The sequence below is a fragment of the Sphaeramia orbicularis genome, chromosome 5, assembly GCF_902148855.1.
Source record: "Sphaeramia orbicularis chromosome 5, fSphaOr1.1, whole genome shotgun sequence".
NCBI lineage: Eukaryota > Metazoa > Chordata > Actinopteri > Kurtiformes > Apogonidae > Sphaeramia > Sphaeramia orbicularis.
The window spans coordinates 62052749-62069508 of record NC_043961.1 but is presented as its reverse complement, the minus strand read 5'-3'; the positions used below and the strand labels follow the sequence as shown (position 1 = coordinate 62069508).

At 36.9% G+C, this 16760-nt stretch overlaps 1 protein-coding gene across 1 annotated transcript; it reads left to right on the top strand.

Annotated features, from left to right (window-relative positions):
• The first annotated feature begins 2713 nt into the window (after window positions 1-2713).
• eif6 (eukaryotic translation initiation factor 6) lies at window positions 2714-16052 on the top strand. The gene is made up of 7 exons (XM_030135531.1): window positions 2714-2781; window positions 3063-3200; window positions 4083-4168; window positions 5945-6120; window positions 9154-9330; window positions 12192-12376; window positions 15488-16052. The coding sequence occupies exons 2-7, from the start codon at window positions 3094-3096 to the stop codon at window positions 15495-15497; spliced, it is 741 nt and encodes a 246-aa protein (XP_029991391.1). The 5' UTR covers window positions 2714-2781; window positions 3063-3093; the 3' UTR covers window positions 15498-16052.
• Window positions 16053-16760: the final 708 nt, after the last annotated feature.

Here is a 16760-nt window from a genome sequence, read left to right as displayed (position 1 = left end):
GGCAGAGGCAGCTTGAATGTGGAGCAGACCCGTGTGTGTTGTTGGTTTCTTCTTTTCTTTTTGTCGTCTGTTCTTGTCTCTTCTGTCACAGATCTGATCTATAAATGTGTCAGATGAATGTTTCTGTTCATCATGTTTGTGTTTAGAGCGTACGTTTAAGAATTGTTAATCAAACTTTCTAATAAAAGAAGAGGAAGAAGAAGACAAATTAGAATTTTTTGTAATTTTTTTAAACACAGCTCATTCATACACACTAGTATCTGAACATCTGTGAGGAAACAGCAGAATGTAAATACGTCAGTAATACAGTGGTTCTCTAACTTTTTACAGTGGAGTACCCCCTGAAATCTAGACTTTTTCATCCCATATGTACCCCCAACTCACTTCAGCATTTTGGATTGAAAAATGAGTCCAAATGTGTTCCTGTACCACAGGTGTGTGTTTACATTTACAAAACAACATAGAAAACAAACAACATATATTTAACTGTAATATCTAAAACAGAACAAATGTTTATTTGCAAATTTTGTTCAAAATATGAACTGAAAAGTGCCCTGTGTCACTGAAAATAAAAATATATTAAATGGTCATTAATAAATTAACCTTTCGTCAACATAAAATGATTCTATATCTACTGAAATAAATTCATTTTAAATAACATAAAATATAAATGTTCTTCAAATGTTACCAAAGCTTCAACAAGATGACAGAAAATAATAACAATATTAAAAAAATGTAAATATTGAAATGAAATAAGGTCAGGAGTGTCAGTTCTATTACATGAATGTATTTATTGTGTTTTATATTTCAGCATTAATTCTCATTATTTATTTTCGATTCAGTACATGATGACTTATTTAATGGATTTTCCACCAAAAATTTCAAGTACCACCTGGGCTTCTTCCAAGTACCCCTGTGGGTACGGGTACCCCACTGCGGGAACCTTTGCCCTGATAGAATAGAATAGAATAGAATAGAATAGAATAGAATAGAATAGAATAGAATATGGATGTTTAACATGTTGGTTCTGTTAAAGTGGGGGAAAAAAATGAGTGATCCTCATGACAATAGAACAGAACTGTCTCAAAGGGAAAAAAAAGAAAAAAAAAGATATTTTAACACAAGGTGTTATGATTTCACAAATATTACGATGCTCTTTGACTAATTTAATGTAAAATATCACTCAGATATAATTACCTCATACTGTACTCAATATTCTTGCATAGTTTTTACATAAACTGTTTCTCAGTCCAACATCATCAACAAAAACAAAACCTAAACGAACAATAGCATTTATTTGCTTTTGTAACTGTAGACACTATTTTATTTATATTTACATTCATGTTTATGTATTTAATTAATACATGTTCTATATTAAAGAAACTGTTGTATTTTTGTACTTCTAGTCAAAATAAAACATTTACTCACATAATTTAGTAATTAATGATTTTCAAATGAACAAATTTAATAAAAACAAACCATGGTGGAGAGAGTAGAATTTTAACACTGTTTGAAATTACTATATGTTTTTGTTTTTGTTTTTTTTTCCCCTCAACTTTATTGAAAATATTCAGGTATACAAAACATATAATTTTTGAACAAACATCAAGACGTCAAAAAGAAAAAGCATTTGAACAAATAAACTTGAGAAGAAAAAAAAATGCACAGATTTAAAGACACAAGCCAGAATAGACAAATAATAGTATATTAAAAAACAATATATCTAACACAAATAAATAAATAAATGCATCAGAGAGTTCAGTCTATTTTAAAGAATTCTTTATGAATTGTTAAGATGCTAGTGCTTTTTTTTTTTTTTTTGTTAAAGATAAATTCTAAACATTTAATGTGTTTTTTCAAATTCCATCAGGAAGATTTTAAACTTTGGGTGTGTTTTGGTATTTTTATTTTTGTGAATATGAAATTTTCCAAATAAAATGATCAAATTTACAATAAATTCTAAATTACGAGTGTCATGTTCAAAATATGTAATACATTTTGAGATGTTACAACTATTTTTTCATTACTTTTAGATATGACATATTTTTCAATTTAAGACCAGAAGTTACAAGAGTGTTCACACAGAAAGAATAAGTGTAGAGTTGTACTATATGTTTTGTTTTTTTTCCCCAAAAAATGTTATTTACATAATATCGTATGTAAATAGAACAACAGAACATGGAGAAAAACAAAAAAAACACACATACTTGAGATGAGGTAGGAGGAAATTAAATAAATACATATATAGGTAAGTAAATTAAATAAATAAAAGTAAAAGAATAAACAAGAATATTAAAATGAATGAATAAATAAAAAGAATAGATTTTTTACAACTTAAATTCATTACATAAGGCTTTAGTTTTCACAGCTTTAAGGTTAGTGCAGAAATTAAGAGTGTCCAAGTAAGATTTGAAGGAAGATTGAAAGACTACAAAGCAGGGTTTCTGTTTGGCAGATCTGCTAGTATGTACATGACAGTTTACTAGGAATGAAAGGAGATTAAGAACAAACAATTTCTCAACAGGCAGATCATTAATAAAGAAACCAAATAAAATATCTTCAGTTCTAGAGTTTAGAGGAATATCCATAGTACTAAATGTTTTTTTTTTGTTTGTTTGTTTTTTTAAAATCCATAGTACTATATGTATATTTACTTAAATTTGACTAATTTACGTAACATCCGCCCTGTACGTGTTACGTCATCACGTTGACCCTGAAGCGGAAGTGAACACGTGCGGTTGAAGTCAACACGCTTGTTTGGAGGCCACAGACCCTGCGCAGGTAATTGTCATTTCTAATAATTACATGGACTTATTCTGGTTAGAGTTGTGTGGTCATAAAGGTGGGTTTACCGCCGATAATATCTGTGATAGTTGGTTTTATTTTCTACTTCCGCTGCTTCCGGATAAACTTCCTGAAACTAGCTCAGAGCTAACTGTGCTAACTGTGTTAGCTGTGTCATGACTCTGAAACAAGAGAAGAAACTCACTGAAGGTGGAAAACATATCAGCCCCACATGACTGAACAGTTCAGACCGTCTGTAATAACCTGTGTTTTTACAGGATTTAAAACTTTACCCTCCTGTCGTTCATCATGGCTGTCAGAGCCACATTCGAGAAAAATAATGAGATCGGCTGCTTCGCAAAACTGACCAACGCGTACTGTCTGGTGGCGATAGGAGGAGCAGAGACCTTCTACAGGTAAGAAACACACACACACACACACACACACACACCTGAGACCAGGTAGGTTTAGTACAGACAGGAGCAGAGACCTTCTACAGGTAAGAAACACACACACACACACCTGAGACCAGGTAGGTTTAGTACAGACAGGAGCAGAGACCTTCTACAGGTAAGAAACACACACACACACACCTGAGACCAGGTAGGTTTAGTACCTGGTATTAAACCTAGTATTAAACCTAGTATATGAGTTTCACTCAGATGTTTTTGTCGAATTAACGCCAAAGACTGTCCTGGATGATGACATGTCACTGTCATCTGTGACATTATGTAAAATATAACAACAGGTGGCGTCTGTAAAATCACTTTATGACAGGATATAAAACATGAAACACAACCTGTAAGCTGGTCGTAGGTCACCACATTTAAGATAGAACACTATTTCATTCAGTCAACAGTATTTACTCACCTCTGAGATGGAATGTGTGTCAATAACTACACATTAACATTCATCTGTGATCATATATTTTAAAATCTAGACAGGTTATTGTACTAATCCAGCCTATACTGAATCTATGTCAAAGTCCTTAAGAAGCACGAGTGAGTATTGTTATATAGCAAAATGGATATAATCTTGGATATAATCTGTAATGCAGTTTTTTTCTACTCAAAATAAACATTTCACATATTTACAATGTGTATGTGTCATCTGGTAATAGCTCACATTTAAGATATTCATATATAAATAAATATGTGTGATCATACTGGCTTTATGCTTTTATTGCTTTTTATTGTCTGTAAGGTGACCTGGGGTGACTTGAAAGGCACTGCCAAATCAAATGTATTATTATTATTATTATTATTATCATCATCAGGGTCTTGTTTTTGTGTCCGCAGTGTGTTTGAAGGTGAACTGTCTGAAACCATCCCAGTGGTTCACGCCTCCATAGCAGGATGTCGCATCATTGGCAGGATGTGTGTAGGTCAGTATTCTATACATTCATAGTGTTCTTTAAGCCCCTCCTACTTTTTTTTTTTTTTACCTCCATCAAGTAAGAGGTTATGTTTTCATTGGAGGTTTTTTTTTTTTTTTTTTTTTTTTTTTACCAAGATAACTCAAAAAGTTATGGATGGATTTGGATGAAATTTTCAGGAAATGTTGATACTGGCACAAGAAACAGATGATTAAATTTTGGTGGTGATCGGGGGGGGGGGGCTTATCTGCCTTGGTGGAAGTCTGCGCTCTCTGAGTGCTTTTCTTTTTTTCTTTTTTTTTTAAATTATCTTTTTATTGAAAAGGCAAACGTCCATCACATACATTAATTACAGCCCTAATCATTCAAGAAAATACAATAGGATGGATACAGAAAGTTTTGGAGATTATATCCATATTGCCCTTCTAGAATTTCTTTTTATGGACCATTAATTTCAGTTGAAACAACAATACAAGAAAACACAACAGAACAGGGGAGCGCACCACCTCATACAATCCCAACCTCACATAAAAGCAGATAGATTCACATAGGGATGTAATGATTACCGGTATAACGATAAACCGTGGTAAAATCACAGACGGTTAGTATTATTGTTTAAATTCTAATTCTCATAATAACTGTGTTTGATTACTGCACTTTTCCGGAGAAAACGCCTATGTAAAGATCTGCTTTTATGTCAAATATTTGAGTATAGTTTGAATTTATTACAATTTTAATTTTCTATACCTAATATTTGGAACCAATATTCACTTTTAAAGTCTGTGAAAAGGTTCGTTAAGCATCTGTGTGTTATTTATGCAATAAATTATATACATTTTTCAAATCAGATTTTATATTTTTTGTGTTTTTTGTCCTTTTATGTTTTTATAGTAGGTTGAAGTGAAAAAAATAACAGACAGATGATCTAGATGAAGTTGTGCTGAAAAAACAGATCCCAAACATGGGTATAGTAAACATTTGTTTCTATAGTATATAAAGGCCAAATCAAAAGGACTGAAAAACAGACAAAATAGGCTCAGACCACTAAGGGTTAATATTGGAATGTTTCTGACACAGAAGGGACAGTGGGACTGTTATTTTATTTGTTTTTTTTTGTTTTTTGTTTTTTTAAATACAACTTGGTTAAACTATTTCAGTGTGTGTATCAGTACTTTTTGAACATTTTGGCACATTTCAACAATACCACGATAATGATAACTGTGATAATTTTGGTCACAATAACTGTGATATGAAATTTTCATATCGTTACATCCCTAGACTCACACAAAGCACAAATACAATCAGATGAAATCAGATCTGATTGGTTTTACGTACTCAGTCCATTTGGACCAGATATTAATTTTTCTTTTTCAACTCTGATAGAAAAGGATATCTTCTCCATAACATAAATCTCATAGACAATTCCAATCCATTCATCAACGGTGGGTGGTTCTACTTTGAACCTTTTCCTCCTAACAGATTTCTTACTGGCTGCGGACAGTATAGCCAGTAATTTTTTGTCTTTAATGTTCCATGACTCAAACTGTAGATTGCCCAAATACATGGTTTCACATTTCAACAGAATGTTTACATTAAATACGTTTGGTATGTGTTTGTGGATCTCCTCCCAGTAAAGTCTTATAACCGGAAAGTCCCAAAAAATATGGAAGTGGTTGGCTCCAGTAGACCCAGCCGAGTGCTTTTCTAGTTTCTTTGTGAAGTCCTCTGTGTTGTTCTGAGTCTCCACTGAACGTCCTTCTGCTCCTCCGGACCTCCTTTGTTCAGGAAACCGTCACGGACTCCTGGTGCCCAACAACACAACAGACCAGGAGCTGCAGCACATCCGAAACTGCCTCCCAGACTCAGTGAGGATCCAGAGGGTGGAGGAACGGCTGTCTGCACTGGGGAACGTCATCGCCTGCAACGACTACGTAGCGCTGGTTCACCCTGACCTCGACAGGGTGAGGAAACCAAACGCACTCTGAACATGTGACCCAGCTGACACCTGTGGTTTCCTCACACACTAATAACACTAGGGCTGTGTCTCAGCAAGAATCTGATGATACGATACAAATCACAATACTAGGATCACCATACCATGTATCATGATACTGTTAAAAAGGCAATTTTGTGTTTGTTTCTTTTTTTTACATGATTATTTCCTGGAAGAATTGAATTCCAGCAGAAATCTGCACAAATACTAAACACATTTTATTTGATCCCAACAGGATCTAATGTTCTATCAGCAAATGTTCAAACTGTGTTCAAACTGAAATTCTGTTTTACAGACATTCCAGTTTCAGATCCTGTTCAAATGTCCCATAACAACCTCTTTGAGAAATTTCAGTCCGGTTTTAGACCTTTACATAGCACAGAAACTGCCCTCCTCAAGGTCACCAATGATCTTCTTTTAGCAGCTGATAGAGGAGAGAGCGCTATTTTAATTCTTTTAGATCTCAGTGCCGCCTTTGACACTGTGGATCATAATATTTTAATCGAATGTCTTAGAACCTGGGTCGGCATCAAGGACACTGCTCTTAGCTGGTTTTATTCTTATCTTTTAGATAGAACCTTTACGGTCACCATAGGCAACCACACATCTTCCAAAACCCAGATTGCCTGTGGTGTACCGCAGGGTTCAGTTTTAGGTCCGATTTTATTTTCTATTTATATGCTCCCACTTGGTGAGATTTTTAAGCGTCATAACTTTTCCTTTCATTGCTACGCGGACGACACACAGGTATACCTGCCCCTGAGACCGGATGACCCCAGAAGCCTAGCTGCTGTGTCTGACTGTCTTAATGATGTAAACCGTTGGATGGCCCAGAATTTCCTGCAATTAAACAACTCTAAATCAGAAGTCATACTGTTCGGTTCACCAAACTCCACCACTGCCGTAAAAAACTGCCTCGGTCCCCTCTCCTCAAATATTACACCAACTGCCAGAAATCTTGGAGTAATATTTGACTCAGACCTCACATTCCAACCCCACATCAATAAAGTTATCCAATCATGTTTCTTACATCTGCGAACCATTTCAAAAATCAAACCAATAGTCCCTCACTCAGATCTGGAAACAGTTATGCATTCATTCATATTCACAAGACTCGATTACTGTAATTCACTTCTGTCCGGCATCAATCAAAAATCACTGTCCCGCCTCCAACTGGTCCAGAACACAGCAGCTGGGCTTCTGACTGGTTTTAACAGGCGACATCACATCAGCCCTATCCTGGCATCCCTCCATTGGCTCCCTGTGTGTTTTAGAATTGATTTTAAGATTTTACTGATTACTTTTAAAGCCCGAATGGGTCTGGCCCCAAGCTATATAGATGACATGTTAGCTACCTACGAGCCAGCACGTAGCCTTAGATCCTCGGGGGGGCAGAGGGCTCCTGGCTGTTCCAAAGTCGAGGCCTAAATCTAAGGGTGAGCGGGCCTTTTCCATCAGGACCCCTCGACTTTGGAACGGCCTGCCCGAGGAAATAAGGCTGAGGAATCAGTGGCATCTTTTAAGTCACTTCTTAAAACACACTTTTATAGACTTGCTTTTATGTGATGTTTGTCCCTTTTAATTTTAAATTTTAATTTTTTAATTTGAATCTTATCCTGTTTGATTGTTGGTTTATATTCTCATACATGATGTTGTTTTATCTCACACCTCTACTTCTGCATTGATTTAACAGCATCATGTTACATTACCCCTGCCCTCCTTATTCCGATTCATTTAATCTATTTGAAGTGTCTTTTTTCTGCATTGTTGTACACATCTGTCCTATTATGTTGCTTCTATTTTAGTGTTTTTGGTGTTTTTATTTACATCTTGTATCCTGCTGTTGTGCCCTTTATTTGTTTGTCAAAGCACTTTGTAAACTTTGTTTTAAAAGGTGCTATATAAATAAAAAAGTTATAAATGTTCAGAGTCTATTGGTTCAGAGTAGGGATGTAACGATATGCAAATGTCATATCACAGTTATTGTGACCAAAATTATCACCGTTATCATTATTATCACAGTATTGTTGAAATTGTGCTCAAAATGTTCAAAAAGTACTAATACACACACTGAAATAATTGAACCAAGTTGTATTTTGGGTAAAAAAAACAAATAAAATAACAGTCCCACTGTCCCTTCTGTGTCAGAAACATTCCAATATTAACCCTTAGTGGTCTGAGCCTATTTTGTTTTTCAGTCCTTTTGATTTGGCCTTTATATACTATATAAACAAATGTTTACTATACCCATGTTTGGATCTGTTTTTTCAGCACAACTTCATCTATATCATCTGTCTATTATTTTTTCACTTTAACCTACTATAAAAACATAAAAGGACAAAAAACACAAAAAATATAAAATCTGATTTGAAAAATGTATATACTTTATTGCATAAATAACACACAGATGTTTAACGAACCTTTTCACAGACTTTAAAAGTGAATATTGGTTCCAAATATTAGGTATAGAAAATTAAAATTGTAATAAATTCAAACTATACTCAAATATTTGACATAAAAGCAGATCTGTACGTCAGCGTTTTCTGCGGAAAAATGCGTTAATCAAACACAGTTATCAGGATAATTACAATTTAAACAGTAATACTAACCGTCTGCAATTTTACCACCGTTTATCGTTATACCGGTAATCATTACATCCTTAGTTCAGAACTGACATCAGAACATTGTTTTAGTTCAATCCCAACAAAGGAACAAACATTTTTGAATAAAAGAGTGTTAAATAAGAATAAATAAAATATAAAGAAACAAAAAAACAAAAATGTACCTCCACAATATCTGCATTTGAATAAATACCTAAAAATATCAATACAGTACTTTTTAATATTGATACAGTATTGTGAAATGAAATATCGCGATATATTTCAGAACTGATATTTTCTTACTCGCCTACTAATAATCCCTGGGGCAGAACTTAGTTTGTTCTTATAAAATCACGTCTCTTCATGTTTTGTTTTGTATTTTTTTTCTTTGTGCTGTTCAGGAAACAGAGGAGATCCTGGCAGACACTCTGAAGGTGGAGGTTTTCCGTCAGACGGTGGCAGAGCAGGTCCTGGTGGGATCCTACTGCGCCTTCAGTAACCAGGGAGGCCTGGTCCACCCGAAGACGTCTATAGAAGACCAGGACGAGCTGTCGTCTCTGCTGCAGGTTCCTCTGGTGGTGAGTGACAAGGGGTGGACGGACGGTTTGACCTGTGGAAACCATCAAACCTTCACCTCTGTGTGGAGTTAGAGTCCACACATGTGCCTGTGGGTGTTACTGTATTCATTTATTTATTTTTTAATTTGATTGATTGATTTAAATTTTTTGCATGTGGGTGTTTTGTTAATTCTTTCAACCTGTTGCAATAATCTTTATTAACACCCCCCCCCCAAAGGGGAGGCAAGGGCTGTTGTTTTTGGTTCAGTTTGTTTGTTTGTTTACACTTTAGCAGTAAAACTATTGGTTGAATTCATACCTGTGTGTGGATAGTTTATTACGATTGTGACAAGCACAGATTTAGGCAGCGAGCCGTGCACCCGTGATTTACACGTTAATTTCCCTAAAGCTCGGCCAAAATGGTGCACAGGTCGGTGACAGCTTTCTCTTACCTTGTCATGGCCAAATTTTGGCAAAATCCAACTACTTTTTGCTAAAATGAAGCGAATCATCCGTTAACTGGATGTGTGTGTGTTGGGGGGGGGGGGGGGGGGGGGGGGGGCATTGCCTTGATTCTCCTGAATATAACAGAAATGTGTCAAACTGTTCATGCACGGACTCGTTCGAATGTTCTTGCCTCTTTTATGCTTTAACACATTCCTGTTCAGTCTAAATTGTAAATTCTGAAACCTACAGGTGCCGAAGTTCAGTTACACAACAAAAAGGCAGTTTATGCCTTTTTTTAATTTATTATCGCGTTATATGTTTGATACTTACAAGAAATACAAAGTTGAAAGTAATTAAATTTTATTTCTTTTTATTTGTATTTGCAGTTGCCTCTGAAAATGTTTCTAGTCAAGAAAAGATGTTTTGTTGCGTATGCACAATATGAATGTAACAAATACAACTGTTCATTATAAGAAATAAGGAAACCAATTGGTCCTTCATTATTAAGTGAAATACCTTATTACATACACTTTGGGTGCTTTTCTCAGCTACCTTAGCAGGTAGCTGTAGCCTTTGACCAGGAGCAGGTGTCATCAGGTGGTACACAACCTTCTTAGAGTGTTTCGGCCCTCAACCACAACACTCTCCAGTTGGTGGGCCGGCAGTGAGTGGCCAGCTCACTGCCCACCTGCTCCTGGCCTCCAGCTTTCCTCCTCCCGCTTACTCCAAATCCAGCACGAGGCGCGTTCTGCCTCCTCCCCCATCCTGCGGACCGCTTGCTTCTTGTTCCGCTCGTCCAACCCCAGAGCTGACAGCAACCGCCATGCCGACTGGGCTGGGAAGCCCCGACACCCGATCTCCACCGGGAACAACCATGCCTGCCAGCCCTTGTCTCTGCAGTCCTGGATAAGAGACTGGTACTTTGAGGCCTTCCTTTCGTGGGCCTCCTCACAACCTTCCTCCCATGGCACTGTTAGTTCGACCAGAATTATCTTCTGGTCTTTCGGGGACCACAGCACAATGTCTGGCCGGAGGGTTGTTTGGACCACCTCCGGGAATTGCAGCCGCCTTCCTACATCGACCCTCATCTCCCAGGAGCTTGCAGTTTGGAGAATGTTGGGCTTTGTTTTTATGGTGTGGATGGGCCTAGCTCCTTCCTTAATGAAGGTGATCGCACTCCTTGTGGCAACCCCGGCTGGTCTCTTTTTGCCCCTCTCCCGCTCTATGGTATCAGCAAGAGAGAGGAGAACTTTATCGTGGCGCCATCTATACCGTCCTTGGGTTAAAGCTGTTTTACACCCAGACAGTATGTGTGCCAAAGTTCCCCTCTGACTGCAGAGCTTACAGAGTGGATCCTCTCTCAGCCCCCATGTATGCAGATGCGATGGTGAAGGAAGGGTATCATACACGGACCTCAAGAGGAAGGAGATGCAGTAAGGCTCCAGTCGCCAAAGCTCTGCCCACGTGACCTTACGGCTGGGCAGGTCCCATTTTGTCCACGCCCCCTGGGAGCTTTGTTCCACTGCCCTGGCTATCCGCCTCTCTTCCTCCCTGCTCCGGACCTCCGCCTGCACCATATCTCTTCTTGATCTTACATTTGCATCTGATTTCTCGCATCCTGATTTCCTCTTGTGTATTTATAACTGCTCTTTAACCAAGCAAAAATAAATTTTATCCGATTACTCGATTAACTGAAGGAATTTTCTTTAGAATACTTGAATGCTAAAATATTCAATAGCTGCAGCCCTATTTGAAACTGTTTTGACATGGTTTGTAACTGTCTCCTCTCATGAACACTAAGGCTGTCAGAAAATATCAGTTCTGTTCTATATCGTGATATTTCATTTCACAATACTGTATTGATGTTAAAAAGTACTGTATCGATATTTACAAGTATTTATTCAAATACAGATATTGTGGAGATTCATTTTGGTTTTTTGGTTTTTCTTTTTTTGTTTATATTTTATTTATTCTTATTTAACACTGTTTTATTCAATAATGTTTGTTCCTTTGTTGGGATTGAACTCAAATCCTGTTCTGATGTTAGTTGTGAACTAATAGAATCTGAACATTTGAACAGGATCTGAAACTGGAATGTCTGTAAAACAGAATTTCAGTTTGAACACAGTTTGAACATTTGGTGATAGAACATTAGATCCTGTTGAAATCAAATACAAATGTGTTTAGGATTTGTGCAGATTTCTGCTGTAATTCAATTCTTCCAGGAAATAATCATTGAAAAAAAAAAGAAAAACAAAAAATGGCCTTTTTAACAGTATCATGATATATCGTCATATATCATATTGTATCCTAGTATTGTGATTTGTATCGTATCTCCAGATTCCTGCTGGTCCACAGCCCTAGTAAACCCATGGTAGAACCTTGGTTATGTAACGTTTCCAGACCTTTGTTAAAGCTGTGAATGTCGTGTTCAGGCTGGAACCGTGAACCGGGGCAGCGAGGTGATCGCAGCAGGAATGGTGGTCAACGACTGGTGCGCGTTCTGCGGTCTGGACACCACCAGCACAGAGCTGTCCGTCATCGAGAGCGTGTTCAGACTCAGCGACTCCGCCCACCCTTCAGCCATCGCCACCAGCATGAGGGACTCGCTGATCGACAGGTAACGAACACACGTCTGATCAGAAACACTGAAGGACAGGGTTTCCACAGGCTTTACAGCCAGGAGGCCAGTGGTGAAAGGAGGGAAAGTTTCAGTTTGGTTTGCACATAAGACGTTGTGTATGGATGGCACCCCCACCTACATTAACCCCCCCTCCAACCTGCTCTAGTGAATGTATCAATGGTGCTGTCCATATGTCAGAGCCGCCCAAACCCCACCCCCAAATAAAGGGTCCACGGTAACCTCACTAATTTATTTGAATAGGATGGAAGATAAAAATATATGAAAAACTGAAACTAAACTAATACTTAAACTAAACTAAACTAAAACTAAGTATTCAGAAAAAACGACAACTATTGAAAACTATCAAACCTGCTCTAAAAACAAATTAAAACTAACTGAATTAGAAGGAAAAAAGTCAAAACTAAATAAAACTAAACTACAATTAAAAATCCAAAACTATTAGAACCTTGCTCCACACACACACACACACACACACACACACACACACAGTATGTTGTAAAGGTCAGGTGGTGTGAGAACATATAGATTTTTTTTTTTTACCCTGTTTCTTCTTTAAATAAAAATCAGCAGTCATTTTCCAGCAGGTCTGTATCTGTTTATAGCTTAAACAGGCAGAGGACACACTACTATAATAATATATAAGATAGTAATAATAATAAAGATAATAATAATACTATTAGATGGACCTTCTGTTTGCTGTGATAAATGAGCTGTTAACTACAATGTTCACGTCTACATGTTTATTTAAAAACAGTCAATCATGTAATGCAGCTGTTTTCTACAGCGATACTTCGGTTTGGTTTTTCTCTTGTTGTCGTCTGATCTCAGTCACTGCAGGTGTGTGTTATTTTTAAAAATGAAACTGATCAATTTGACCCCAGTGAGAAATGAATGAAGGTGTTGGAGTACATAAATAAATTTTCCTAAATTCTAGGAGTCATGAATTTTTATCAGTTTGGATATGAAATAGGTATTAAATTTGTTCTAAGTCGTCTTAAAAAGCCTTAAATTGTTTAATGTCATAAATGTGCGCCCTAGCATTCCTGTTCTATGGAGTTTAGTTCATAGTTTTGTTGTGAATAAAGTACATCTTTTGTTTCTGAGGGAGGACCGATCATCTGTTTGTTCTGTGGAGTCAGACTGGCTAAACTGTGCTCACAGCTCTTCTGTGTCTGTGTTCATATTAAATCAGTCTCAGTGAATCCAAAGGAACTTTGTGTTGGTAAATGACAGTTGTTCAAATGGACAGGATTTCAGTTCTGTTCAACATGTTGATGCTCATATGAACTATGTTTTCAGCTCCAAAATGAACCATTTCAGCACAATTAATGCTATATTTTCATGTCACAAATGGACAAGTTCTATTTGAACTGAATTTCTCTGAAAAACAAATCTTCTCTTCTTTTGGATTCCCCAGTTTTTCTTCCCAGATTCTCTCCTCCATATCACATGTTTTATTTGTACAGGTTCAGTCTGGAGTATGGTGCTGATCCATCCTGCTTCTGTTCCACCAATACATACATGAAGAATGGCACACAGCACTGTTTACATCAGCACTTTTACAATAAGAAGCATTTTTAGACACAAAGAACAATTCTAGATTGTTCTTTCCTCTTTAGTCTGATGCTAAACTATCCAATAAATAATAGTGCTCCTAGTTTTTGCACAGGGATCATTAGTGTAAACGCTGACATGGCTGCAGAGCATCAGTATGATGGGATCCACAACAACCATGTCACATCCGTCCACTGACACATTTAGTGTTTTTGTGTCAGCTGGGATTGTTTTAGATCCACAATACCAACATTTAGGAAGAAGAGCACAATTAGCAATAGGAAGTCTAGAAGTTTATTCCTAATAAAGTACTGGGACTGAGCAGAGCATCATGGGTAATGTCACGTCCGTCCACCAGCAAAAGTTTTCACATCCACGTGCTATTCCAAATCCAATATTTATGAAAATAGAGCTTCCACTGTCAGAGAATATCAGTAGTCTGTGCACAAATGGATTAGCATTATTTACACACACTTTTGTACATTTATGACAACTGTTTTTTTTTTTCTTTTTTTGACAAAAATGGACACTCATTTGACCCCTTAAGGAAATTTTAGCCGAAATAAAAAAAAAAGAGAAATAAGTCTTAAATTGAATTTATATAAACCTGTTGAACCCAGAGTCTGAATCAGGCTGACGTTCATCTGTGTTCATCTGCTGCCCTCCAGTGGTCAGAAACCTTCAGTGCATGCGCTGCTTCTGTGTTCAGTTTAGTTTATATTTATAAAAGGGTAGAAGTTGAACTGTAACTGTTAAAATCACACAAACTGTAAATCCACGTCTCGGCTGCTGTCTCATCTTTCATCTGTAAACTCAATATGCTTCACCTTTAATCCACATGAAATGGAAAATGACTCTTATGGGATTTACAGTCGGATGTTCAGGAAACTGATGGAATTAAATGAGTCTAAGTAGGGATGCAAATGATCAATTAATCTGTTAATCGTTAGTTGGTTGACCTTATTGATCGGTTAACAATTAATTGATAAGCGATGATTTCTCTGAGAATCTCAGTTTCTCTTTCGATCAGGTCTATATAAAAGCCATATACTATATATACTGTTTATGTACTTAATTGAAAAAACATGTCATATTCCTTAACGACTGATTTATTGAACCATTGGATACAGAACAGATGATAACATGTATGGAGTAGAACCAAAGAAATTCAACAGACAAAGAAAAGAAGTGGATCTGAGGAGGGGCAGTTTAGAACAAATGGACATTTATGAGTTTGCATCACTGACATGATGGAGCCAGATTTCAGTGGAGAATTTTTCCTTCTGAATTTTTTTTAAATTTTAAATTGATGAAAATAATTAAATTGAGAGACAAAAAAGTCAGATACTTAATTTCAGTGCTAGAAATTCACTGCTTTTCTAATTTAAAATTGGATGTCACAGATGTACCTCCGTACACTGTTTCCATGTTGTTGGAGTTGAAGGACCTCATAAATGTTGTAGAACCTCCTCACCTGAACATTAAAGTCTGAAATGTTGTGTCTTAAAGTGTCTCCTGTTGTGTCTCCATCAGCATGGCGTAACCCCCCCCACCACCACCTTGTCCCCTTGGAGCCTGGGCCGCTGCCCCCTCCCCCCTGGTCGTCTCACTCACGCTGGACCACACCTCTCCAAACGAAGCCCCTCCCTTCCACCAATCACAGTCGACGCCCTCAGAAACCACAGCTCCACCTACGGCAGCGCTCGTTCGGACCGTTTACGACCTTCAGTTTCACGTTTCTCGAAGCTTTGGTCCCAGATCAGATGTCTGCGGAGGACTGGTCCATTTCCATGGTAACCAAACAGGTTCTGCTGAAGGTCAAACGGCGCCGACGCAGGAAACGGGCGGTGGGTTTTGAGGACGGACTGATTTAAAACATGACGAGTAGAAGAAGAGTTCCTACTGACAGCAGACCTGTGTTCACACCGAGGTTCAGTAATCTGAGTACTGATCCCTGTAGAAGCCAAAAACATAATAATGGCCAATAACGTAATAAATCTGCCAATTTTAAAATGTATTAAGCCAATAATGTAATAAAAGTCCTGAAATGACCTTATTGGCTTAATACATTTTAAAACTGGCAAATTTATTACATTATCGGCCTGGTTAAAAAAAAAATTCTTTGCAAACGTCTGGCCAATAATGTAATAAAAGTCCTGAACCGATAACGTAGTAACTTTTGGCCAATAATGTTATAACTTATTGACTGGTTATTACGTCTTGGTAAAAAAAAAAAAATTCTTTGCAAACGTAATAACTGAGTCAATAATGTAATAAGTTATAACGTTATTGGACAAAAGTTATTACGTTATGGCACAGGTGTCAAACATGCGTCCCGGGGCCAAAACCGTCCGGCCAAAGGTTCCAATCCGGCCCGTGAGATGAATTTGAAAAGTGCAAGTTAGGGCATCGAACTCAAAAATAATCTCATAATAACCTATAAATAATGACAACACCAATTTTTTCCCTTTGTTTTAGTGTAAAAAACATTAAATTATGAAAATGTTTACATGAACAAACTATCCTTTAACAATAAAATGTGAATAACCTGAACAAATATGAACAACCTGAAATGTCTAAAGAAAATTCAGTGCAATTTTAACAGTATTCTGCCTGTTACTAAATGTTTTGTGCCTTTGTAGATCTGATCTGTAATACATATGTAGAAATGATAAATTGAGGCATAATATTGATAAAATCATACTTCTTTCTTAATAAATGCCATTGTTTTCAGGTTATTCACATCCTTTTTGTTTGGATAGTTTGTAAATGTAAATATTGGCATCATTGAATGTTATTTTTTGCA

Coding starts and splice junctions, on each gene's coding strand:
- eif6 (XM_030135531.1), top strand. CDS start 3,094: ATGGCTGTCAGAGCCACATTCGAGAAAAATAATGAGATCGGCTGCTTC. Junction 6,121..9,153: donor TTCACCCTGACCTCGACAGG/GTGAGGAAACCA, acceptor TGTGCTGTTCAG/GAAACAGAGGAGATCCTGGC. Junction 9,331..12,191: donor TGCTGCAGGTTCCTCTGGTG/GTGAGTGACAAG, acceptor TGTCGTGTTCAG/GCTGGAACCGTGAACCGGGG.